This window comes from Psammomys obesus, unplaced genomic scaffold (assembly GCF_907164565.1).
Source record: "Psammomys obesus unplaced genomic scaffold, mPsaObe1.curated_primary_1811, whole genome shotgun sequence".
Classification (NCBI taxonomy): domain Eukaryota; kingdom Metazoa; phylum Chordata; class Mammalia; order Rodentia; family Muridae; genus Psammomys; species Psammomys obesus.
In genome coordinates, this window is record NW_026592666.1 from 14,678,030 (window position 1) to 14,702,798 (window position 24,769).

Below are 24,769 nucleotides of genomic sequence, written 5' to 3' on the forward strand. Positions count from 1 at the left end.
CTCACTGAGCATTAAGGGGTACTGGAGTTTGACCCACTGGCTAAATAGCAATCTGTGACTATGTACCAATACCAGTGAAAATAAAAAGAGCGGGAGGAACACAGTATTGAGTCTGTTGCATGCTAGTCAAAATGGGTAAACCTAAGCCATCCTGAGGAAGGTCATACAAACCTGCAGAGCTACATGTACCACAAAATATAAAGGTTGTGCAAGAAAAGAGAAGCCTGGAACTGATCACAGAATAAAACTGAAGATGTGGCAACTAAACGCAAGGAAATGGTTGGAATCCAGGACCCCAAAGGTTAAGAAAAGCCACTTCTGCCAAGGTAACCAGTAAAATTTTAAAATGATTTGTGGACTAGATAGTATCATGCCAATGCTAACTTCGTGATTCTGATGGCTGTTAGAAAATCAAAGTCCTTGGGTTTAGGGAAATACACACTGAAGGATTGAGAAGTACCGGGCATACTGTCTACAAGCTACTCTGAAAGGTGCACAAACAGTTGGTGCATAGAGAGGATGGCAGGCGGGTAGAGGGGTGGGTGGAAGGGTGGAGGGGATGGACAGCAGGGTAGACAAGTGGGTAGTTGGAAGGTCAAGTACAGTGGCAGTGGTGGGCTGATGGATAGCTGGATGGAAAGATAGGAGCTAAGGAAAAGATGGTCAGGAAAATGAGGTCAAATTTAACTGAATGAGAAACTTAAGAGTCAATGTGAAGTTATAACTGATGTAATTTGAAAATACTTCAGATGTAAAGTTAATATGAGAATAATAAATAATTATAAAGAAATGCAAACATTGGTGCTCGGAGCTCCTCCCCACTGGATCTGGCATATCCCAGAAAGACAGATGCCCCGGGCCATCCTCTGCTTCCTGAATCCCCTGGGCCCTGAGCTGTTTCATATGTAACATCTCTAAATCCCATGTTACTGCCTTAGACTTCTGGTTTCCAAGGGCCAGATGATTAGATTATTGATAAGAAATAATAGTCTTGTGAATTCCAAAAGTAGGTGAGTCCTTTATTGACATCACACAGCTCTCTTATGGTCTCTGTGTTTTACACAACAGGAGTGGGAGACAATGAAGGCAAATTGAGGCATATTAAAACATGGCCAGCTCCAACACTTCCTGTCATAGAAAAGCATCCTGTCTACGATTTGTGTCAAAGTATACATTACATTAATGTCCCTCATTCTGTGCCATGCACCATGCTACAACATGAGTTTGCACACTTCCACAGTGACAATGTACAAAATAAGAATGGGAAAGGTGTAACAATGAGGCTATCAAGTCTTTGACACCTCAGAGTACAACCACTACAATGGCCACCTTAGGCCACATTCAACTACTGTGGCTGGAACACAGCAGGAGTCACCACAGGGCAAGTCAATAAAGCCCTTGGCACAAACCATCACTTCACCAAAAGAGCCTGAAAGAGTGATTTAACTAAACAATTTTTAGTATAAAACTCATTTATAAAGAATTTTCTAGTAACTTCTATATATGTGGCTCTGACATTTTAAGTGAGAACTCAGCAACTGTCAGGGAGGTGGGGGAAGAGGTGTGGTGACCTAGATATGACCAAAAATTAAAACCAAAAAAAAAAAAAAAAAAAAAACAACAACAACAAAAACTGAACCAGCAGTTCCCTGCTGGTAAGTGGTAAGGCTGTTCACTGTTAGGATCAGCCTGTGGTTTTATCATCATTTTCTTTCTAGACTCCATCAGTTAATGCCTCAAGCAAAGCTAGCATGTCACTCATATATAAGAACCCACTACGCCTCCAGAGACAGATACTCTGCCCGTTGCAGTGAAACGATGAAGGACATTGTCCCTCTCATATCTCTACCGAAGATCCCATGCTCTAAGCTAGCAGAGGTGAGTTGCTCTGAGACACAGGGGACACTCCTATATAGCCTTTGTCATGAAAGGCCTGCATCAGCAGCCAATCAAAGACCACAGTGAAATGACACTGACCCAGTCCTGTCTGACATCAGACACCTTGGCTGGCCACAGGTCAGCAGCCAGTGGCAGCCTCTGCCCTGACACAGCTACTACTGCCTTGTTCATTTGCCCCTGCTTGGTCAGTGTATGGGCAGGCCACAAACAGGGTGAACAGAGTGTCTTAGGATCATTCTGTCCCCATGAGGAAACAAGGATGGACCAGAAAGCCTTCAGGGAGCCCTGGTGCTATGGTGGCAAGTTAAGTCTTACTACGCCGGAGCAGTGTGGCAGTAGGGCTCTGGCCTCCTTGGAACTTGAGACTCTGCAAGTTGATGTGTGCTCCATGCTTGAGCAATGTCTCCACAGTCTTTGAATGCCTGCCCTGAGCAGCCAAGTGCAGTGCACTGAGGCCCTGTTCATCAGACAGGTCAATGAGGTCAGCACTGACTAGCTCTTCTACCACCTCCGAGTGCCCATGGGCAGCAGCCAGGTGCAGTGCTGTCTGATTCAGGGGGCCCCGAGCCAGAATGTCAGCCTTCTCCTCTACAAGCAGCTTGACAGTGGCCAGATGTCCATTCCGGGCTGCCAGGTGTAGGGCGGTACAGCCCTCTGAGGTCAAAGCCTCCTTGCCAGCACCACGATGTAAGAGCAGCCTGGCGGTACTAGTGTGCCCAGTTTCTGCAGCGACATGAAGAGGCGTCTGTGCCTGCAGGCTGCAGATGTTAATGTCAGAGCACAGGTCAATGAGGATGCGGGCCACACGGTAGTGGCCCCTTTGAGCAGCCAGGTGCAGGGGTGTCCTCCCATCTAGTGTCTGGGCATTCACACTCACTCCAGGCTGCTTGGCTAGCAGTTTGACAATGGGCAGGTGGCCCTGCCAGGCTGCATAGTGCAGAGGCAGCCAGGCATCCTTTCCCTGCAGGCACACATCCACACCTCGGCGGAGCAGGGTGCGCACAATGTTCTCCTGTCCGTGCTGGCAGGCTATATGCATTGGGGTTCGGCCCTCGAAGTCCACCTCGTTGACAGAGGCATTCTTCTCCAGTAGCAGCCTTGTGCTGCCCTCATCTCCATTCTGGGCTGCAAAGTGCAGGGCAGTCCACTGGTCTTCATCCTTGGCATTAACACTGATCTTCCGGGCCAGCAGTAGCTCCACAATTCCCCGCCCCCTCCGCTCCACAGCTATATGAAGAGGTGTAGACCCCTTCTTGTTGGTCAGGTTGGGGTTGGCATTGTTGAGCAGCAGCCACTTGACACACTCCTCCTGTCCGGCCTCCACAGCCAAGTGTAGGAGGCTGGCACTATTGTCCAGAACCAAGTCCACATCCTGGGGCTGTAGGATCTTCATTAGCTTGCTGGTATCCCCTGATATGATGGCATCTACTAGCTTCTTCTTCTGGATGTCTGTGGGGCCCAGATCTGCAGGGAGAAGGGTGACAATGTCAGTGGTCACAGCAAGGCTCTTACTGCAGAATGTGGGCTTCTTAAGACTTGGGGGCTGAGGTCAGGTGGACCACACCTCCAAGGACTCTGGACAAGGACATTCAGGTTAGGTCTTTAGGCATCCACCCTGTATGTTTATTTCAGATCTAGTGTAGAGACCTCAGGTAATACAGTTGATGTCTCCTAAGTGTTCCTCTGTTGATTTGCAGAATGAAACCACTCTAGCTTTTTCAGGGTTGGGAAAGGCAAGCAACCACAGCCCTGCCACAGCAGGATCACTGAAACTCATTTTAAAAGAGGTGCACCCAAAAATGAAAGCCAGACAGGAATACAACCTGCCCAAAGGCTTATATAGACTCCCAAGACGCTATTCCTGGGACCGCTACTGGCCTATAGAGCTGGTTTCTGGTACTTCAAGAGGCACATACACAAAGCTGTACCCCGTTATCAAGATATCACATGTGGCATTTCTGGAATGATCTTCAAAACTTGATTTTTCAGTACATACTCCATATTCACAATGGAACTTTCCATTGAAATGCAAAAATCCATTACTGGGAAACAGACTCTGCCTCTGCAGGTGGAACATCACTGTTTCTATAGCACACTGAAGGTGTGGATGGTACTAAGGAGAAAGACCCTGCCTAGAGTTTGAACACTGAATTTTTTTTGTTGTTTTGAGACAGGGTCTCTCTATGTAGTCCTGGCTGTCCTGAAACTTGCTTTGTAGATTAGGCTGACCTCAAACTCAAGTGCTGGGATTAAAGATGTGCACCACCATGCCTGTCTTAAATACTATATTCTCATAGGCTGACAGTCATCTCTCAGGCATCACCAGAGAGGGTTAAGTCTGAAGAGAAGATTTGAGAACACATTTTCCCGCAGCAGACACTGATACTTCTATGGCTGCTGTGAACTTACCCTGACTCTCCTTTTTGACTCTGTTATCCACTGCTTGGCTCCAGTCAAACTCAGTCCTCTCTACCTATCTTTGCTAGGCATTTCCTTAAACTTCAATGCTCTTGACTCAATATTCTACTGGAAAAATCTCTGTGGGTTGGTGAGATCATACTGGACTTCCCTCAAGCTACAATCTATACTGAAATGTCTGTGATTCACAGAGAAGCCAGAGCACCTCACAGGACAGCCAGCCCAGACTGATGCAAGCCTATATTAAGTAAGGGTGACCATGAACAAAAAAGCTTGAGGCCAAGGTTATCTGGAAGTGTCTGAGTATGGGTCATAAGGCTGACAAAAGTAAAATTCCCAGGTGTCACTAGTTTCACTGCTTGGAACTTGGACTTTCCAGATTGCAGACTTGAGGCCAATCTCTGCCTCAGGGCTGGCTCAGCCAGGTGATGTGGCCTGTTTTTCTCATATGCTATGTGACACCCAATAGCACCATACTACTGATGTAGGGATTTCTGGATCTGTGCTCTGAGCACCAACAATGCTGATGACACCAAAAAGTCATTAAAGAAAATGCAAAGACAATTATCAGGGCAAGAGACCTGGCACAGTAGTTGCTCAGACTCTGACACAACTCACAAGAGAGGCCCATGCAAGCTCACCAGTGCCCACAGCCACTCACCACCTGTCGAAGGCTCCCGCTCAAATGACAGTGACAGTGATCCTCTGGAGGAGAAGGCTGAGTCCACTGAGGACACGCCAGAGAGCCTCTTGCCACTGCTGGATGACGGGAGCTTGCATTCAGAGGAACTTCGGCTGAGCTCCTCAGGGCCTTCGAGAGTCTGGGAGATCCCAGAGTCCAACTGTGACAGCAATTCAGAAAGACTGCAGTCATTATCGAAGGGGGGAGCAGAGGCACGCTTGAGGCGTGAGGACTCGGGCCTGGCCTGCAAAGATAGAGAGGGTGGTGGTGAGGCCTCTGCTCCTCCAGTCTCCATGTCAGAGCACAGAAAACAAAACAGTGGGATCAAAAACTATTTGCCATGAGACAGATGGAGGGCCCATGGCTGTGCACTACCAAGGACAAACAACATCAAAAAGCACTGGAACTCAGGACCTCAAAGAAACATCATGGACCTTCCTGGTAGAAAGAGATTGTAAGAATAACAACTTCACAAAAATGTTAAAGTCTGCATGATGCTGCCACCCACTCAAGGGCACTGTCTAGACCAAAGGCAGTCCATGGATAAACTGAGAGGGCATAGAACAGGCAAGGCCAGACCCAGTCCACCCACAACAGACTGCCCAACAAGAGCTTCAGACTTCTCAAATATGTCAGTCTGGCATGGGGCTGTGTCAACAGGGGCATGGGGGCTTTACGGGTCTGGGTGCTGACAGAAAAGCGGATTTGTCACCTGTGCACTAAGTCATGTCTACTTGCTGGCCACCAGCATATCAGAGGTAGGTTCTGCCCCTTTATTCTTGTCAGGAGCACCTTTGTCCTCAAGTCTCACCTGTCCCATAGCTGTTTTCCCTGGGAGAAGCTATCCAATGCCAGATAAAACACCACCAGCCCACCACCACTCCCAACCTTCACAACAGAGTGCTCTGCTTCAATCATTACCCTAGAGGCATTCAGCTAGTGCTGGCCTTTGGAGCATCTCATTGCTGAGTAATCACATGGAACTTGTAATACAAACCATTTATGAGCAGACAGACTGTGCTCAGATCCTTAAGCCTACCCTCCAGGGGCCCAGGAAGACTGGGGGCCATCTGCCCTTCTATGGTTCTAGGCAGGTGGGGGCCCCTGCAGAACCTATGCTTCCAGAGGGAGGTGTAGAACAGGCTCAAAGAGAAATGGGGAGGAGTTTTCAGAAAAGAGATTGGAATGGAAAATCCCACCACAAACTGGAAACTTGACAATGCCTGCCAGAGATGCTTACCTCACTCTTGGGCTCTGGAGAACTTTTCTCACCTGGCTCTTCAGCCAGCTCTTTCACCTCTTCATCAGGTTTTTCACAAAGGTATTCGGTTTCAGAGGTAATTTCTTTGAGGGAGAAGACAAAGAGGGCCCTTGCTTAGATAGGACTCCCACATAATTCTAGGGAACAGAGGCAGCAACATGCCAGTCTTGACCAGCAGAAAATATGGCCAGTACCACTGCCAGTTTATAGAAAAGATCCCAGACATCACCAGAAGGCAACCCACCCACCATACTGAGTGTCTGGGCAACCAACTGCAAGGACTCATCAGGATCAAAACTCCTCAGTAACCTGCCAGACCCAAAGGGTTGTGAGTTCGAGGCCAGCCTGGTCTACAAAGCAAGTTTAGGACAACTAAGGCTACACAGAGAAACCCTGTCTTGAAAAACCAAAAACTTATCAGGGGTAACAAGTAAGCCCCAGTCCACTCATGTCTCTCCAGATTCATGTGAAAGGTAACTCTCTCAGGTTCACATTCTTATCCAAAAGGTACATATATCCACGAGGACAAGACCCTAAGAGGAGTGAGCTGCAGGCCACTAGCCACCTCCAGCTGCCATTGTAAAGACACATCATTGTACCTAAACTTGAAAACCATGATTCCAAGTTCCTTGGAAGCAAATGCAGCCTGTTGGGAGCAGAAGACGACCCTGGTTCTGACCACCTACTTCTAGCAGTCCATCCCAGCCCTCAGTGTTGGGCAGCCAAAGAAGGGGATGGGCCAACCTGTTAGTGGTAGGCTTGTTTCATCCCCATGTCTGCACACATTGTTCCCTACCTGAGCTTGACCTTCAACTCTGTCCTGTGTCACCAGAAGAGCCATCACATAGCAGTGATGAGACAGGGAAAAGCGAACTCACCTTGGAAGGTGGGTCGTTCCTGTGGGTCCGCATGCCAGCACCTTTGCATGAGTCCTATCAGGTTGGCACAAGCACGTGGCCGGGGTCTGCAGATGGGTGGCAGCTCGGGGCGGTGGCCCTTCACCACTTTCACCATGATGTGTAGGATGTTCTTCTCATCTGCAAAGGAGAGACAGGTGTCAAGACTTTGAGGAGCATGAGACGGCTCCTCACTCAGATGCACGGACAAGTGCTGGGGACATGCTGTAACATACATATCAACTGGGACACTATCATTTCCCTTTCCAAGACTGGAGTTTTCTTTATCTATATTCTGACAGGACATAGCAGTCTCTGTTTTTCTCAATTTTAAAAACTACATCTCATGGGCAAAGACTCTGCCATTATTTATTATTACCATCCCTGATGAGGAAAGGCTCAAGGTAACTTTCAGTGGTGATATTCTGCTCATCTTAAACCATGCAGCCCATTAGCCACTGTTCCCATGGGCATTTCCCCACCCCTGCATTCCAAGCACGCCCTGTGGAGCAGCAGGCACCTATTGACAGGTATGGAAAATTAGCCCAAAGTCACTACTGGCTGCCAGGGTTCCATGCTGATGCTTTGTTCATTTTCCCATTAAGTCTTGTGCAATGCCTAGCTCTTCAGTATCTGCAGGTTACTTCCATGATAGGCCAGCCTTCCAAATCCAGCAAACTTCCCAAATGAAATGAGTCAAGAAACTACCTAGAAGATTTTTTGCTGATGGAGTCTATGTGACATCGGGGAAATTCTGCACCTTGATTCCCCTATCTAGGAAGTAACAAAACTTGAGGGCCTAGATCCTTGATACACCATACACCTGACTCAAGAGTCACTGCTACTGGATAATTTCATGTCCAATGCACAGGCCATCACACTGAAAAGAATTCAGTATGTAGACTTCCTTGGAGGGAGAGACAACAGTTGGAAGAAAGGGCAATGGGGAAAATGACTGGAGAGATGTTCAACAGTTAAGAGCACTGGCTGCTCTTACAGATGACCCTGGTTCAGGTCCCAGCACCCACATGGCAGGCTCACAACTGCCTTTAACTGTAGAATCTAGGGGATTCAACGGCCCCTTCTGACCGCCAGAGACCACTATACACATGTGGTGAACATGCATTACTCAGGCACACACACATACACATAAAATAACTATGTCTTTTAAAAGAAAAAAGTGGAAGACAGGAACATATAGGACTACTCTGCTGTGTGCTTAATAAGCTCCCCGCTGTGCTTGGAGCTAAATCCTGCTGTGCTTAGAGGATCTTGTCTCTACTCCTTTTCCATGGCTGGCTTGAGTATGTGACTGAGCCAAGCAATGGGTCCTCATCTTGGGGGCTCTGACATAAATGATATCTGTCTGTTTGGTGCTTGAGACTGAACCAGGGCCTCATATATACTGAGCATGACCTCTGTTTTCAAATATCTTTGGTCACACGCCACAGTGTAAATATCCAGAAATGTCATAAAAGAAAAGAAACTGCTCTTTCCATAGCAGCTAAAAGTGACTCAAATAAGCTTGAGTTGATGTGGTGGAAGTTCTGGAGAGGGGCCAAGCACATGAATGCTTTTAACACAGTAGATTCTGCCATGTATGTTTCATACCATTTGTTTTTTAAAGGGAGGGAAGAAGGGAGGTAAAGGAAGGGTATCTTGTTATGTAATTTTACCGCCACAAAACACTCAGTGGCATCAAAGAACAAAGCTGCAAGTCTGATAGTCCCACAATTGATCTGTCCTGTATGTAAACAGCACAGCAGGAGTGCTTTATCAGCCACCTTCAATAAACTGGCTGTGGGCCTCCAAAGCACTTGCAGGGTGGTTGTAAGGCATCTGAGGATGGCATGAGGCTTTGAAGTCCTGGGGTTATTGTGCAGCCTAGTCAAGCACAAACCAAAGGCACTATGAAAGAGCTGAGACGGTTCAAGGACATGCCCACTGTTTTCACGAAGGCCCACTTACCTGCAAATGGCTTCTTCTGGGTGAGCATGCCCCAGATCACAATGGCGAAGCTGAAAGAGAAACTAGGTGTCAGTTGGTGCTGGAGCCAGGTTTGATAAGAGTTCCCAAGCTCTGAGCATCCATTTCACCGGAGCACAGGCCCAAGTACTCAGACATCTATGGACACTTTTGCCCCTTGTTTTTCTCTGCTGTGGCTTCAATCCTTTAAATTCAAGGTCAGGTTCTAACTACAATGCCCTAGAAGGCTTCATTATAGTGTGGCTAATGAAAATATATAGAAAGTACTAAGAAGCAACAAGCTGAGCCTGAAACCCTCTCTTAGCTACTAGGGGACATTTGTTTAAATAAATAAATCATTCTAGGTACACTGAAAATGGCCCAATCTTTAAAACAAAAACAAAACCCTTGACTATCCCCAAACTCTATAAGCCCTGACTACTCCCCAGAGGGCCATGCCTAGTGGGACTCACTGCTCAAAAGTTCAACACTGGCATATTGGCTTCTGTCAAACCAGTCAGCTGGGCCTGGTGGCAAGACAGAATTGGTTGCTCTAGGGCTGTACTTCCCCAAATGTCTCTGGAATAGGACCCCCACAACCTGAGGAAGAAAAGGAAGTATGGTTCTTAGGTACAGATCCTGAATGCCAGGTCCAGAGGAAACCCCATTTCCCCAAATACTGATTGTTAGACAAAAGCCAGCACTCCTCAGGAACGTGTAAACCCAGTTCCCCCCTACCAAAAGGATCCATTTCCCTTCTCACTGGCAGAGGGGACAAGTGGCTATCTGTGGTGCTTATTAGCATACCAAAGCTCATCCTGGTCCCCAGGCTCCTTCAGAATCACATGTACCAGCTATAAATTTTAAAGTCCAAGCTGGCATCCTGGCTCTTCTCTTCCCCTACCCTAAACTTCTCCAGCTCATGCGCTTTTTCTCCTCAGCCAGGCATTCTCCTTAGAACCTTACTATGCTCCCTCTTTGTTTTTCTTTCTTGATCTCTCTTTCCCACTCTCCCTCTGCTCTGTTCCTGTTTCTCTTCTGGCCAGGTCCCTGGCCATGTTCAGTCTACTACTTTCTCTCTGTGCTCTGGAATCTTCCAGATGCTTCTGGCTATTCTCTCTCATATCTACAATAAAAATATTCCCTTAACTACACTATGGAGCAATCAAGTTGTCAGTTTAATCACTGGGGACTCAGGATGTGAGCCAATGTCCCCCTTCAGAGGCAAGTGACCAAAAAGTGTGAGTTGCTCACTTTCATATTCAGAGAAGTGTGAGCTTTGAGGAGCCCAAACCCACATACCTATGGATTTGTAAACTATTCAAAGCAGCAGGTAAGTCCATGTCTCATGAAGTGCTGCATCATATCCAACATTGAGCTGACAAACAACTGCTTTTTCTAACTGCTTCTGCCTAGCAATAGCCAAGAACAGCCTTTCTCAGCAAGTCTCACCCACAGAAAAGTCTTTCATATGCCTGGGAGCAGGTAACCACCAGCTAAAATCCCCAAGTCCAACAGGCACACACCATTTGCATGTAAATCAAACTCCAAGGCTGAATAGTACCCCCAGAGCCTTTCTGGAAACTGCTGTTCAGGGCAGGAGTACCAGTGATGCTTAGAGCTCCTAGCCTGGCACACAGGGCACGGTGGCATTATCACACACCTGTATACATCATGTTTGGTGTCAAACAATCGGTTCTTCTCACGAATGCGCTCTGGAGGGAGGTAGGCGATTGTGCCAAACAGGCCATCCATGCTGAGATCATGAGAGTGGGACATACCATTGCACTTGGCCAGTCCAAAGTCAGAAATCTGTAAAAGCAATCCAAAGGAGGCATGTCAGCCTTAAAGAGAGCCAGAAGAGGCTGTGGCATATCTCTCTCTCCCACAGCAGATAGTAGTTCCCCAACATACCTTATTGGGGCTCACCCCAAACAGAAGGGCTGAGCTCCAGGCCACCCTGTTCCCAGGCAAGCAGGAAGTAAAGGGATGCAGAAGGGCCATGCCTGGATGCATCATCAATATAAACTTGATGGATGGGGAAGACACCATGCTTAAAAAACAGGGATCTACTTAGAGACAGAACTCAAAAAAAGGGCAGCCAGCCCTGCTTCTTTAAGGCTTCATATCTACCCTGGTGGCTGATGGTCACAGTCAGCACAAAGAGGAAAACAGCCTTCAGCTTTCAGGCAAAAGGAGCCACATGACAGGCTGGGGCACCTATCATCCATTGTCAGTCCGGTTATGCAACCTTCCAGCTGGGGCAGTTACAAGTGCCAGCAGGTCCTTTACAGCGCAACACGCCTTCAGAGGGCTTTACAGTGAGCAAAACACATGCCTCATCACCTTCCGGGCTCACTGGTCTACTCCAGACATGATATCCCCTCCCTTGGTAATGAAGTCACTGTGAGAAATCTCTTCTCTACTTCCACAGTTCACAGGGGAGGAAGGTCCCCATTGGTGAAGGTGTCCTTGTAGCTCAGACTTGCAAGACAACTCTGGGAGTCTCCCTTCTCTGCCCATGCCACCACATCCTAATGCAAACCAGACCCTTTGAAGCACTGTGTGAGCTTAAGCCCCAATTCAGCACCAAACAGCCTCTCAGTATACATAGAAAGGCCTTTTTCTAGTCTCCTTCAAGGCTGATGTGGTTTTAAGCCTTTTAATCACTCCTGGACTCATCTTCAAACACACCCTGTCAGCAACAGGAAATGGGCTGAGTCAGGATTCCTGTTTCCAGACTGGCCATAAGCATGAAGGAAGCCTATGGCCTGGTGCTGTCAATACTGCATGGCAGAAAGACTGAGGGTAACTAAAAGACACTGAGGATGGCCGTGGGAGCTGACCGGAAGATAGTTGTTTGGGCTGGGCTGGCCCTCTATCTCTAATAGCACTCTAAGTCTAAGGCGTGCTCATGCTCAGCAGGCCTCTAGGGCCCCTTAGGTCTGCTGGTTCCGAAAGCCTATAAGGCCTTAGGAGAAACTACAACTCTGGAAAAGCTGCCAGTGGCCATGACAAAGCCATCACCAAGTCCTACAGATGCTTCATGCTGCTTGGAGCTGGTAGACTGTGTTCGTTGCCCCTCTTAAGCAAATTCTGGGAGAAGAGAAGTTTCAATCCAACAGTTACCAGCAGCTTGAAATGTTTTCTCTGCATTCAGAAACACAGACAAATTTGGGGAACCTGAGTACTAGGCTATTTCATTTTCTCTGTCACTATCCCTTTGCATGTATACTGCAAAATGCACCCTGACTTTTCAGGCACACCATGATGAGGAATTCAGGAGCTGAGGGGGCCTTTCTCTCACCTTCCTGCCCAGAACAAGGTAGGCTCCCCCCCCCCCAGCTCTCAACAGTGATGCCTCATGACTCAAATGCTCTCAAACTGGTAGCTGATGCCCAAAGACCTCAGGGTTTAGAACCTCTAAGAACATACCCTTCTACTTCAAAATAGCTAGACCAAGCTACCAAAGTCCTCTTGCTGCCTTCTTCAGACCCAGCAGGAAGTACCCCTCTTTCAGGACACAGTGAATAAGTAGTCTGGGGAGATCTGGATCCACCTCTAACTCAGATATTTCGTGTACTTAATGGAGAGTGACACACGGAAATAATTTATTGCACTTGACAATCCCAGGCTGCTGTAAAGCATCACTAACACACATACTGTGCTCAGGACAGCAGTGCCTTCCTGACCACAGCAAAGTGAGGATGGCAGAATGGCAGCTCCTGGCACTACTTCAGGATCCCAACCTAAGTCTGAACTGAAAATGGCCCAGAAACCCGAAGGAACTATCTGCATGGGAGGTACAGAACCCTCAGCACCAAACCACAGGATCCCCTTGGGAAGCTGTTTCTACAAGACAAACAGACTGTGCTGTATAAGCACACTTCTGGTTTTGGTTTTTTCAGTGACCAACTTTTCTGATAATAGCCTGGCACCACACAAAAGCAGCTTTTGTAGGGCTTTTCAGGGTAACTCAGGTGAGAGGCTGGCCTCAGCACCCCAGTTTTCATACAGTGTCCCTTCATGCTAAAGGAACACCTTTTCATCACAGCTCGACAGCTCCCAGCCTAGCCATCCAGATGACACTGTAAAATCTGGAACTGCCATCAGGCTGAGGCGACTGAAGCCTGAAAGGAAATGCCAGCCCAGAGTTTGTCAAAGACAGCCCTTACTTCCTCAACATACAAGCATTAGATATCTGCTGAGTACCCAAGGCTGAGAAAACACCTGGATCAGTCAGCACCCAGACCTACAAAAAACAGCTTACTAGTGACAAACTAGGTACCAGGACATCGCTCTGCACTCCTAGAGGGGCACAGTGTGAACCCTAACCCTCAATGATCCTGATAACCCAGAAGTATCTCTTTACTCCACTTTTCAGCAAAGAGACAGAACTGGGGAAGTTGTGTCCTTGATCCAACTCCTGGCTGCACACCCAAAAATAAAACTTGGAAGAGGAAGTTGTGCCTACCCCACCACAAGCATACCACAGCTTTCCCACTCACACACTTGCCAGGAGAGGAGGGCAACATAGCAAAGGAATGGGATGACAAACACTGGCTGCACCTAGGACAGCTGAGAGACTCTACAGAGACTCTGGATAAAGTGACTATTGGGACTATACCAGACCATGGACCACATCCCTAGTTAAGGTGCATGTGATGTAGCCAACTCCCATTCAGCAGTTCTTAAAGACAAAGTCTTCATACACCACCCTCAACCCTATGCCCAACGTTGCCTGCTGCTTCCCTTACACCTTCTCAAATGCCCAGAGTTTTGTGTGATTTTTCTGGGCTTTTTTCCACCTCAAGTCTACTCTCCTGTGCACTTGCATGCTCTGCTGCATATAGAAGCAGAACCTGCCTCCTATGAAAGCCAGTCCCAGGTGTGCCAGAGGCTATCTGCACACCCTATTCTTCACAAACCACTCTGGCTTCCTGTGATTGTGGTGTGTCAGTAAGAGGGTTTCCTGAACATGATATGTATGGATGGTAGTGGGTCGTCAAGATCTCTGGAGGCTGTCACTTCAACCCCTGCCCAGACCTGCAGCCAGAGTAATCTAATCACTTTTTAGTCACCAAGTGTCTATACAACTCTGCTCTGTGGTAGGCCTGAACCCAGGGTAGGAGCTTGTTGTTATTTTATTTTTTTCTGGTATAGGTTACATATATGAGAGCAATGACTTTACAACCCATTGGACCTCACAGGTTCTGTTCTGTCCAGGAAGAAAGGAGGCCAAGCCCTGCCAACCACAAGGAAACAGAACCCAAGAAACTTAGTTCATAAGTAGATGCTGGAACCCACCTTGGAACGGGCACACACTAAGTTGTGTGTGATCCTGTCTCACTTTTCAGGATATAAAGGCCATGATTGGTCAATGTCTACCTAAGCTACAACCCATAGCGAATGTACATAGTGGAAATCAATTTTACTGCCTGGCTGAGTCTGAGGGCTACAAGGATCTTCACACAGGCCACTGTGTGCTGACTTGAGCTGATCAAAACAATGAGTCCCCTAAGGGCCATCAGGGTGGGTCTGGGCATGTTATACAATCAGATACATCAAGTGACACGGGCTAGGACATTGTTCACTCCAGGCCCTTAATCCCTCTCCATCACTCAAGTCTATCTGCTTTCTTGCACACAGAGAAAGGGAGGTTGTGACCAATACTATGGGGTAAGGGCTTGGCCTCCCCAAAGCCATGTGCATGTCATATGAAAAAAGTCCATGACAGTGCTGCCCTTGGTGTGGAAGCAAAGGTAGCAGAGGAAAAACGTGTCTAAAGCCATACAACCCAGTGCAACCCGACAACCCATGCAGATAGCACCTGTTTCCTGTGCTTCTCTTCACACTGTATTTTCTAAACTTCCAAAGATAGAAAGACACAATCCTTGTAGGCCTCACATCAATATGACTCAGCTTCCTAGCAGAGTCCTCTTTATAGCCTGTGTCTAGAACACAGCAACCCCAACACCTATCCATAGTCCAAGAACACTGGGGGAAACCAGGTTCTGGTATCACAACAGCCAAAGTTTCACAGGTTCACGACCCAACTGCTGATGTGATCTCACAAGACAGTAAGTCTGGGACCCTTAAGTCCTTCATCTGCTTCATGTGCTCGGAACCTAGGACATGCCAGGGAAAAAGATATGGGGAAGAAGCCCATAGGTTCACAATGGTCATCCTTCCAGGTACCTATTATGTTCAGATCAAGTGTGACCACCTGGTGCCACAGTAGGTCTGAGAGTGAGAAAGGCCCTGGCTTTAAGTTCTCTGCTCCAGGGACAATCCCTTCCTTTCTCAGACTCTATTCCAGAGTCCTTGATCTATCTAGACACAGAGCCCTCCCTACAGCATCCAGCATCCTGGCTGCCCACTCCCCACAGCACATGGTGTCCCTACCTTGACATGGTAGTGGGCATCTAGCAGGATGTTCGCTGGCTTCAGGTCTAGGTGCAGCAGTGGTGGAGACATGCAATGCAGGAAGTTCATGCCCACAGCCGTCTCATGCACGATGCGGAAGCGGAGATCCCAAGGCAATGGCTCTGAGGCCAGCAGCTTCTCAAGGGAGCCCGTCTCCATGTACTCCATGACCAAGCCAACAGGTTCCTGGCATATGCCGTACACAGGCAGAATATAGCGGAACTTGGCCATCTCCATCTTCTTAGCTTCCTCCAGAAGTTCCATGCGTTCCCTGAAAAAGTTCATAGGTATGAGGGCATGCAGCTGTCACCTAGCTGGACACAGAGCCAGGATTTAACCAGTGATAAATGCACACATGTGCAAAGCTCACAGTCACATAATTAAACACTGGGCTTTCCAAAGCCTATACAGTCCGATGCTGTTCACACCCACCTCTGCACCTGTAGTCACTGTGAGGATAGATCCTAGCAGTTATCTGGACACCTACAGGTGACACCACATCCCTTGTCTGGATGGAACTGTTGGTTAACTCTCCAAGGACCATTCTCACCTCTGTTTGAGCCCAACTCTTCCACTGAATCTAATCTCACACTTAACAGAGCAGCATGAGCCTATTGCAGGGATTGCCAAGGGCCATGTACAGCTGGCCACACTTTCTATGATTACACAGAGGTTGTCCATATTCTTCCAACTACCTGTAAGTAGGCAACAGAAGCATTCCACATGTAGCCATCACCACCATCTACACCCAGGCCATTTTCATCATTTCTAACAAACTGTACCCATTAAATACCCACCAGACCCCACATTTTCCTCTTTCTGAATCCAGGTACTACAAATGAGTGGAATCATTCCATCATTCTTCCATGTCTGCCTTACTTCATAAAGTGTTTTTTAAAACTCATTTATATTGCTGCACAAATCCAAATTTGGGTGGCCAGGCAATGGTGTAGGAATATACTACATCTTCCTAATCCACCCACATGGCTATGGACAAGATTGCTTGTACTGATCAGTTTTAGGGTTTTTTTTTTTTTTTTTCCAACTTGACATAATCTGGAATCATCTGAAAATGAACATCAATTGAGAAAATGCTCCCATATCAGCCTGCAGGCAAGTCTGTGGGAGTGTTTTCTTAATTTACTATTGATGTGGAAGGGCCCAAGGCCACGGTGGCAAATAGTCCTGGGTTACATAAGAAAGGCTGAGTAAGCCATGGGGAGCAAGCTAGGAAGAATTATTCCTCCACAGCCTCCACTTCAACTTTGGCCTCCAGGTTCCTACCCTGACTTTCCTTTATGACAGACTTGTAACCTATAAGATGAAATAACCCTTTTTTCCCCAATTTCTTTGGTCAGTGCTTTATCACAATAGAAAGCTCACTAAGACACTGTTGCACCTGTTGTCTCCTGAAAACAAGGATGCACCTTTGGGGAAATGCATGTCTGTAGAGCCCTCACGCTAGTTTTTCTGGGTATCTGCCCAGAAGCAGAGCTGCTGTATCATGTGGCAGGACTGCGCCTAATGTTAGAGAAGCTGTAATATTGCTGTCCATGCCTTCCACTTCCTAGCCAGTGACCTTCCACTGGGGAATGTTTCCTCACATATTTAGGCACAGTGGCAGAAACAGCTGCCGCATGGGCTGTACTTACCAGCCATATCCAAAGGTCAATCTCAGATGAGAACTGCTATGTAATGGTCTGTGCCAGCAACAGGGTTCAAAAGTCTCAGTGAGCACTCAGGGTAAAAGGGCCCATCCCAAGAGGATACACCTAAACTACATAGGATCTAGGTCAGTGTCTCTTCAAATACACAAAAGAAATCGCCCAGAAAGCTGGGAAGAGGGCTACAAAATCTGCTTTCTAGTAATAGAAGAACTCCTTAAAGAAAACTTCCAGAGAGACCTGTTGGAGCTAGGAACTGACACAGCCTGGTAGGCTGAGGTGCCCTGGTGCCTCCCTAGAAGGCAGTCTAGCACAAAGCCCTACCTGTAACCTGAGACTCACTGGATCTTCATTGGGCCCCCTAGGGGCCCTTCTGGGTCTATCCAGGGCAAGACCTATAGCTAGAACTTAGTCCTCATGAGCACACACTTTGAGTCTACTGTGGGGGTGACAGGCAACAGACCTCTGGCTTAAATGAAGCATCTAGAATGAGTCACTAAATGACTTCAGAACAAAGTCTGGCATGGAGATATTGTCCAAAGCAGCTGGTCACAGGAGTGCAGGGCCAGCTGTGAGAACCCTAGAATGGATGGACAAACTACCCTCACACCAGGATCTTGTTCACTGTTCCCTTCTTCTTTGGAAGACTCTAAGAGCTGGCCCCAAAAAGAGGCAGATCTCTGAGCACCAAGGGTCATCCCTGCCTGGAACACCAACAGTTTAGAACAAGCTGGAAGATGCCCAGCCCTGTTCCTGTATCTGAAAAACAGGCCAGTGAAGAGTTAGATACCTAGGTCAAGCATTATCAAAATAAAATGGTACTTGAAGCAGGGGACAGTATTTCTTGGGCTAGGCTCCTTTCTCCCCAGGGCAAGACAGGAGCTGAATCCCCATACACAGCAACAGAAACCTACTATCAGCTGCTGCTTGCTCTTTTGTGTTAAGAATAAAAGTTATAATTTGTAGTGTCCCCCCCCCACCTCCAACTACTTTTGTTACTTCTATAACGTGGACAGCTTGCACCTTCCAGTGTGGGGATCCTTTCTGCCCAGGTGACAGCCCTGCAGAGTGTAGGGAACCAAGACCAAGTGAGCTGCAAAGGTATACCTGTCCTTTGCCAGTCTAAGGAACTGGCAGTGTGGGCCACTTCCCTGTCCACTGGACAACCTTGCTCAGCAAACCTAACCAATCTATTTATTTGCCGAAAGATTTTAATACACACAGCAGACTTCTTTTGGTAGCTATTAGTATTAACTCCCAGCAACCCCACTGGCAGAAAATGGCTAGTTTTACCCTTTCCACCACTCAAAATTTAACAAGCTCCTGCCTCCTTACCCCAGGCCCTTTCCAGAACGCAAACCTCATTTAAAAAGAAAAAGAGCTATAGGGCTGCTGACCCCAGCACATTTACACACTTACTCTGCACATCAGATTGGAAAGATCACATGACATTACCACCTTGCCTTTACACATGTGTCAGGGCATTTCACTGGAAGCTGACCACTGTTTCCTGGGTCAAAAAAATATCAATCACTTTCATGATTGCATAACCAGAAAAGCTCAAAACAGAAGGAACTAACACTGAGGCAGAGACCTGGTACATCCAGAAAAACTTTATTATCTAATATCCACTGAACTAAAACACCTATATCATCATCCTGATACTCTAGGACACCCAGCCTGGGGAAACCTGGGGATGGAAGCTCTAGCATTTATCAGGAGCACCTGCCACTCCATAGCCTAAACTGGGCCAGCTCCTGGCCTGGGAGAGCTAGAAATACATAAAATTCTCCATTTTATGTTGTTGGTTCTTACCATTTAAAATACATCTTTCTCATAAGCAGTGTTGTTCTGATTAGTGTTGATAACACACAGAAAGAACTGTACATTTGTAATTATAACAATTGTTTTAAAACCTGGAGGGATTTTCCAGCTTGTCCCTAGCCTGGATGCCTGGGTGGGGCAGGGATCACAGGTGGCAAGCCCAAAGCATGCTCCTAGGCTGTCATTCTGTTCCATTCTGTTCTTTCTGCTCACAGTGAATAATGCATCTGGGCCACAAAACCCACTGACATCAGGTTCATTAAAACACACTTGATCTCTGCTTCTGCCCAATACAGGAAAACTGAAGTTATACTCTCATCTCTTTTGTCCTGGGACAGGGATGGAATTCAGCCTCCGAGGAGGAAAAGACACCTCTGTCCCAGTCTCATACCTGCTTTGGGGCTCCATTTAGAAAATCTGGGCACAAACAGGACAAAGTTAGTGTTACAATTTCTTTTTTATTTTTTAGTGATTTAATTTTATTTTATGTGTGAAGGTGTCAGATCCCTTAGAAATGGTGGTACAGAGAGTTGTGAGCTGCCATGTAGATGCTGGGATATGAAGCCTGGTCCTTTGGAAGGGCAGACAGTGCTCTTAACCAAGAAGCCATCTCTCCAGCCCCGGGTTACAATTTCTAAAGGCACTTATTTTTTGTATAAATGGCTACTGAACCCAGAACCTTACATGTGCCAGGCAAGGACTTAACCATAAAACTATAGCCCCAGCTTCTCTTCAAGTTTTGTTGTTTTTGTTTTGCCCAGAATGACCCTGAACTTATGGCAATCCTATCTCAGTTTCCTGATTACTGAGATTATAACCTAAGATATTTTTTCAAAAGCATTTACAATAATTCACACACACCCCATTTATACCTAGCACCAAGGTTTTCCCACCAAGGGAGGGAACTGGAGTACAGAGAAACGTCAGAGGTAGCTTACACTATTTCTGGAAGGTCTAGGGAAGCCATAACTCTGTCTCAGGGAGAGAGACCCTAAAGCCAGCCATGAAGAAGCCTGATGCTGCAGGGAACAGGGAAGTGGACAAGGACTCAGTACAAGTTGACGGGGAACCTGGGAAGCATTGCTGCTTCCTGAAAAACAGGCCAAGGCTACGAGAAGAGTATTTCAGCCTCTCTGCTAGGCTCCTGCACACCAATCCAATTAAGTTCCCAGGAGCCTCAGAGGGGTTCCCACACAGCTATTTTTAAAACTGACAAGAATCAGGCTTGTCCAATTGTCGGCTCTGTAGTTACAAACCTGGGTTTTGCTCAGGCTCGTCCCAACTAGCTGAGGCCCAACACTGCATTAGCAGCTCTTGGGCCCCTGTGCCAGGGACTTTTGTTATTCTGAGCTCCTCTTAGCTGGAAGCAGGGAAAGGCATGGGGGCACTGGGTCATTTTGTTCTAAGAGTGCCAGGCCTTCTCCCCTGTACTTGTGATCTCCCAAGTGAAAGCCAGCTAGGAAAGATAGTCCTCTCCCCAAAGCCAAGCAACAGGACCTTGTCAAGATACCTGGTCCCACAAAGAAGAGAAATTAGATCAATGGGGAGGTCACTTGTGAATTATGCTTGAGGTCCTCTAAGTGTTCCTGCTTCAGCAAATATTTCACAAGAGGCTTTAGGGGTTCCCCAGACCTAATAAGGCCCCATCTGCCATGAACAGAAACGGAGGGTCACAAGCCGAAGGATAGGTAAAGGCTGGGGCCTGGGCGGCTGTTGGGAGCCAAGAGATCCCTAGCCAGCCTGGAAGGTTAACAGCCTGGCCAGTGAAAATGGGACGGGCCCACAGCTGTGGCTAAAGTAACACACACCCGCTTCCCCAACCAGCAAGTAAAATGACCCCAGCTGCATACTATGCAGAAGAGGTAGATGTTAGCTGGCTTGGAAGTCATTGTGGATGGACTCCACCCTCATAATCAGCTTTGGACACTACCTCCAGTATGCCTGGAGAAGTACCACAATGGCCCCTCCTTAGAGGTAAAGTTAGGAGGGCTTTATTGAGGCCCATAGAGGGAAGGCTGCTTCCTCCTGGTATGGCTGGCTTCCTTTTTTTAAACAAAGACTCTCTAAATCAATGGTTCTCAGCCTGTGGGTTTTGATCTCTTTAGGTCAAATATCAGATATCCAGGTATTTACATTATGATTCAATACATTAGCAAAAATAATAGTTACGAAGTAGAAATGAAATAATTTTATGGCTGGGTTTATAACATGAGAAACTATATTAAAGGGTCACAGTATTAGGAGGGTTGAGAACCACTGCTCTACATAGTCCTCAAAGTCCTGGAACTCACTATGTAGAACAGGCTGGCCTCGAACTTACAGAGACTCACCTGCCTCTGCTTCTTGGGTGTTGGGATTAAAGCCTTACAAGACCGCAAAGATAAACTATTGTCTCTCCATTCAGAGTTAATCCAAAGGGGCCTGTCAAATATCTGGACAGAAAAAGACCCCTCAAAAAGCTTTAACTTCAAGAAATATGATACACCTAAAGGCATGTTAAAGAGATGAAGGAAATAACTACCCTCTTAATGAGATGTACTGTGATGCCTGGGATGGCCCTACCTTGGGGCAGCTGCTCACAGGTCCCCACTGTGTGCCTTCTACAGTTTTTCTCTCTTCCTGGCACCTTTTGGGATACTGGCCAAAATCCTAAGCCTGCCACTCTGGTATCTTTCTCCCATTTGCAGTCCTTCCCCTCTCACTCCTTCTCCATGTAGCTTCTTGAGGCCCACTGCAGGAGCCCTCCTGCCTGACTTCTAACTTAGAAAGTAGGACTTTTTTTTTCTTTTTTTCACTTGTATCTTTGTCCCAGCTGCCAAGACTGACTACTTGTTGCTGCTGTTTTCTTCTTCCAAACCTCCAACAAGTCCATGTTTAAATTCTCTTATCTCTGAGTTAAGACCCTGCAAAAAAGACCCTATGTCTTCTGGCTGGTGGCTGCAAAGCCCCTAGGAAAATTCTTCTTCAAGGCAGGACATACATCACAACAGCGCAGGGAAAGCCAGCCTTCTCTGAACAACTATTTCAAGCTTCAGAAGCAACCTGGCTAGCCTACAGAGCAACAGGCCCCTCAGGCACAGAACCAAGTGAATTCCTAAGCATTTCCCCCACAAGAGAACTTCCTGACTTCCTAACACTGCAGGGCTTAAACACTTTAAAGCATGGCCTGGGTGGGAGAAGTCAGCCCCCTATACAAAAAAACACAAAGGCAGCCTTACCGACCTGGTGGCCAAGTACTTCCTGCTAGGTGCTGCTGACCTCTACCTGGCTGCTGACATGCCACTACCTGCCTTGCTTCAAGCAGGGAAGAAATGCCTTGCAATTAAAGGACAAACACTTCACAGTCTCTCTGCAAGTGGAAAAACCCTGCCTTTGACTTGGCCACCCAAAAAAGACCTAAGGACTCTAGGACTGTAGAGCATATTGACACCTGGGATGCTTCATGTTTGCCCTCCAATATTCAAAATATGTTGTCAGGTCTTTGATGGTGAATAACATTGACTCTGCCTAGAAAATACAAATCCCACTAAGTCTCTAGGAGCATAAGAAACATCCCAGAAGTCCGGTTTTTGTTGTTGTTTTGTTTTGTTTTTTAATGTCTGAGAAACTGTTGGCTGCTATTCAAAAAGGTTTGGATTTTACCAGAATAACCACAGTGCGCGCCCCACCCCTACCCCCACGAGTTCCCAGGAAGGGTTTACACAGCACGGAGAGTTGGTAGTGATTTTAGACACCAGTCCCCACTGTACCAGTTTCTAAGAAAAACTAGGTTGTGGCAAAAAAGCAAGCAGGCAAACAACAAAACGCCCAATAGATCTCTGGCACAGTCTCCAGGCTAGGAATGAGGAGTAAAGAGAGTAGACTGAGGTCTCATCCCCAAACCATCCTCCTTATGGCCACCCAGGCACCCATTGTCATCATTCCAAAGTAAAGTTGGTTCTGTAGGCAGCTATGGCTCACTGGAGTTTAAGAGGGATCTCTGGGTAAAATGCAAACAGCTTGGTTAAAGAATAAGTCATTTCAATGTGTCCTTCTGAGGCTCATACATAAACTATCACTATCCAACGTAAACAATGCAACCTGGGGGAAATGCTTTTGAAGAATCTGCTCCGCATCTCACCTCCAATTTTACGCACAAACCACAATCGCCGTAGAGTTACCGGGGACTGCTCTGAATCCTTTCCTATCGCGGGAACAATCCGCTAGGAGGGACAAAGAAAGGCCCAGTGTGCCCAGGGCCACCTGCCCAGGCTCAAAGCAAGATGTTCCCTGGAGTCTCGGCTTCCACCCGAAGTCCCTTAAAACGGAGGTATGCAGAGAAAACCGGTAGGCAGAACCAGATCCCGAACCCAAGCCGGACCGGGAGCCCTGGAAGCGGCTGTGCGCCGCGGACACCTCGCCCGAACCCAGCTGGTGCTTTCGAACGAAATAATTACGGCCAAACACCAATTTGTGCTCAGACGAAAATTACTACCTGGAACTGAATCTAACTTGTTCACAAAGCGCAGAGGCCCACACGGCAATTTCTCTAAGCCGTGCGCGGACCGCAGCTCTTTCTTGGTGGGTTCCGGGCGAGCCCGACGCACCTCACAGGGCTCAGGAGCACCGCGCTGGGCCAGCTCCGGGCCCCAGAAGCTCCTGAATTGCGAGGGGCCGGTGGCGTGAGTGACGCAAACTCTGTTACCCGGTGTCTCGCGTGGAGCTGAGCCCCCATCCTGCCCGGCCCCGCCCGGTTGCTGACCTGTCGTCGACGTGCAGGCTGGGTGAGCATTTGATCGCGAGCCAAGTCTTCCAGTGCACATGGCGCACCTTGTACACCTGCCCGAAGCCTCCCGAGCCCACCTTCTCCCAGCCTGCGAACTCGCCCGCGTCGAAGGTGCGCAGCAGCCCCAGCGCCCACCGGCCCCGGCCCTCGCCCTCCATCGCGTGAGTACCGCCGCTGCTGGGCTCAACTGTGACTGCCCTAGGTGCTCAGGTGCGCGCCCCGCCCGTTGACGTAACTTCCGACGCTCGTTCTGTCCCTCCTGGGCCCGCCCCTGACGCCCTCACAGGAGCCTCAGCCTGTGAGAATCAAGCTCCTGGTGCTGCGGACCCACCAAGGTGCATGGGTCCCCGCCCTCCCGAGAGCGCGCGCGGCGGATCGCCAACTTCTCAGTGCTGTTGTAGTACATACATTGTACTACAGTGCTGCCACTCAGCAAAACACGGCAAAGAAAAAAGTGTAGGCTCCACTGGGTCGTGAACTTAGATAGGCTTTCCTAACTTGCTCAGGTTTCCCCAGTTCTAGGCATCTTCATACACAGATGCTAAGTCCTACACAATGTTATGGTCTGGTTCAGTTCGTGTACCCGACGCCAGTCGAGAAATAGGACATTCGGTTCCCTCCTGGGGGCCTTTTGTAACTGCACTCTTAGGCCCTGGATATTACTAATCTTTTTTTCCAAAACTTTTGTTTATATTAAAGAGTTATATATTACCCAACTTTTGGGATTGGTTTTCTACTCTCCTTTCCTTTTGCTTTTTCACAGAACTCCTCTTAGGAGGTAACTGGTTCTTTAAAATTTAATCAGCCCTGCCCTGTAGCTCCAGCTGTAATCACAGTTCTGGGGAAGCTGAGGCAAGGGGAAGATCTGCTGGAGCAGCTGCAGAGTGAGAGCTTGTTTTAAAAGCGAACAAATATACATAATCATTCTCCACTTCAAATACAGAAAGTCATTTCATTATGGAAAACAGT

At 47.7% G+C, this 24,769-nt stretch overlaps 1 protein-coding gene across 1 annotated transcript; it reads right to left on the reverse strand.

Moving 5' to 3' along the window:
- Positions 1-998: 998 nt before the first annotated feature.
- On the reverse strand, positions 999-24,003 carry Ripk4 (receptor interacting serine/threonine kinase 4). Its single transcript, XM_055615018.1, has 8 exons — positions 23,777-24,003; positions 15,527-15,818; positions 10,785-10,933; positions 9,125-9,174; positions 7,139-7,297; positions 6,240-6,343; positions 4,979-5,243; positions 999-3,363 (listed from the first exon to the last, which is right to left on the reverse strand). Exons 1-8 carry the CDS (start codon positions 23,956-23,958, stop codon positions 2,204-2,206), a joined length of 2,361 nt encoding a protein of 786 aa, XP_055470993.1. The 5' UTR covers positions 23,959-24,003; the 3' UTR covers positions 999-2,203.
- Between the last annotated feature and the right edge of the window lie 766 nt (positions 24,004-24,769).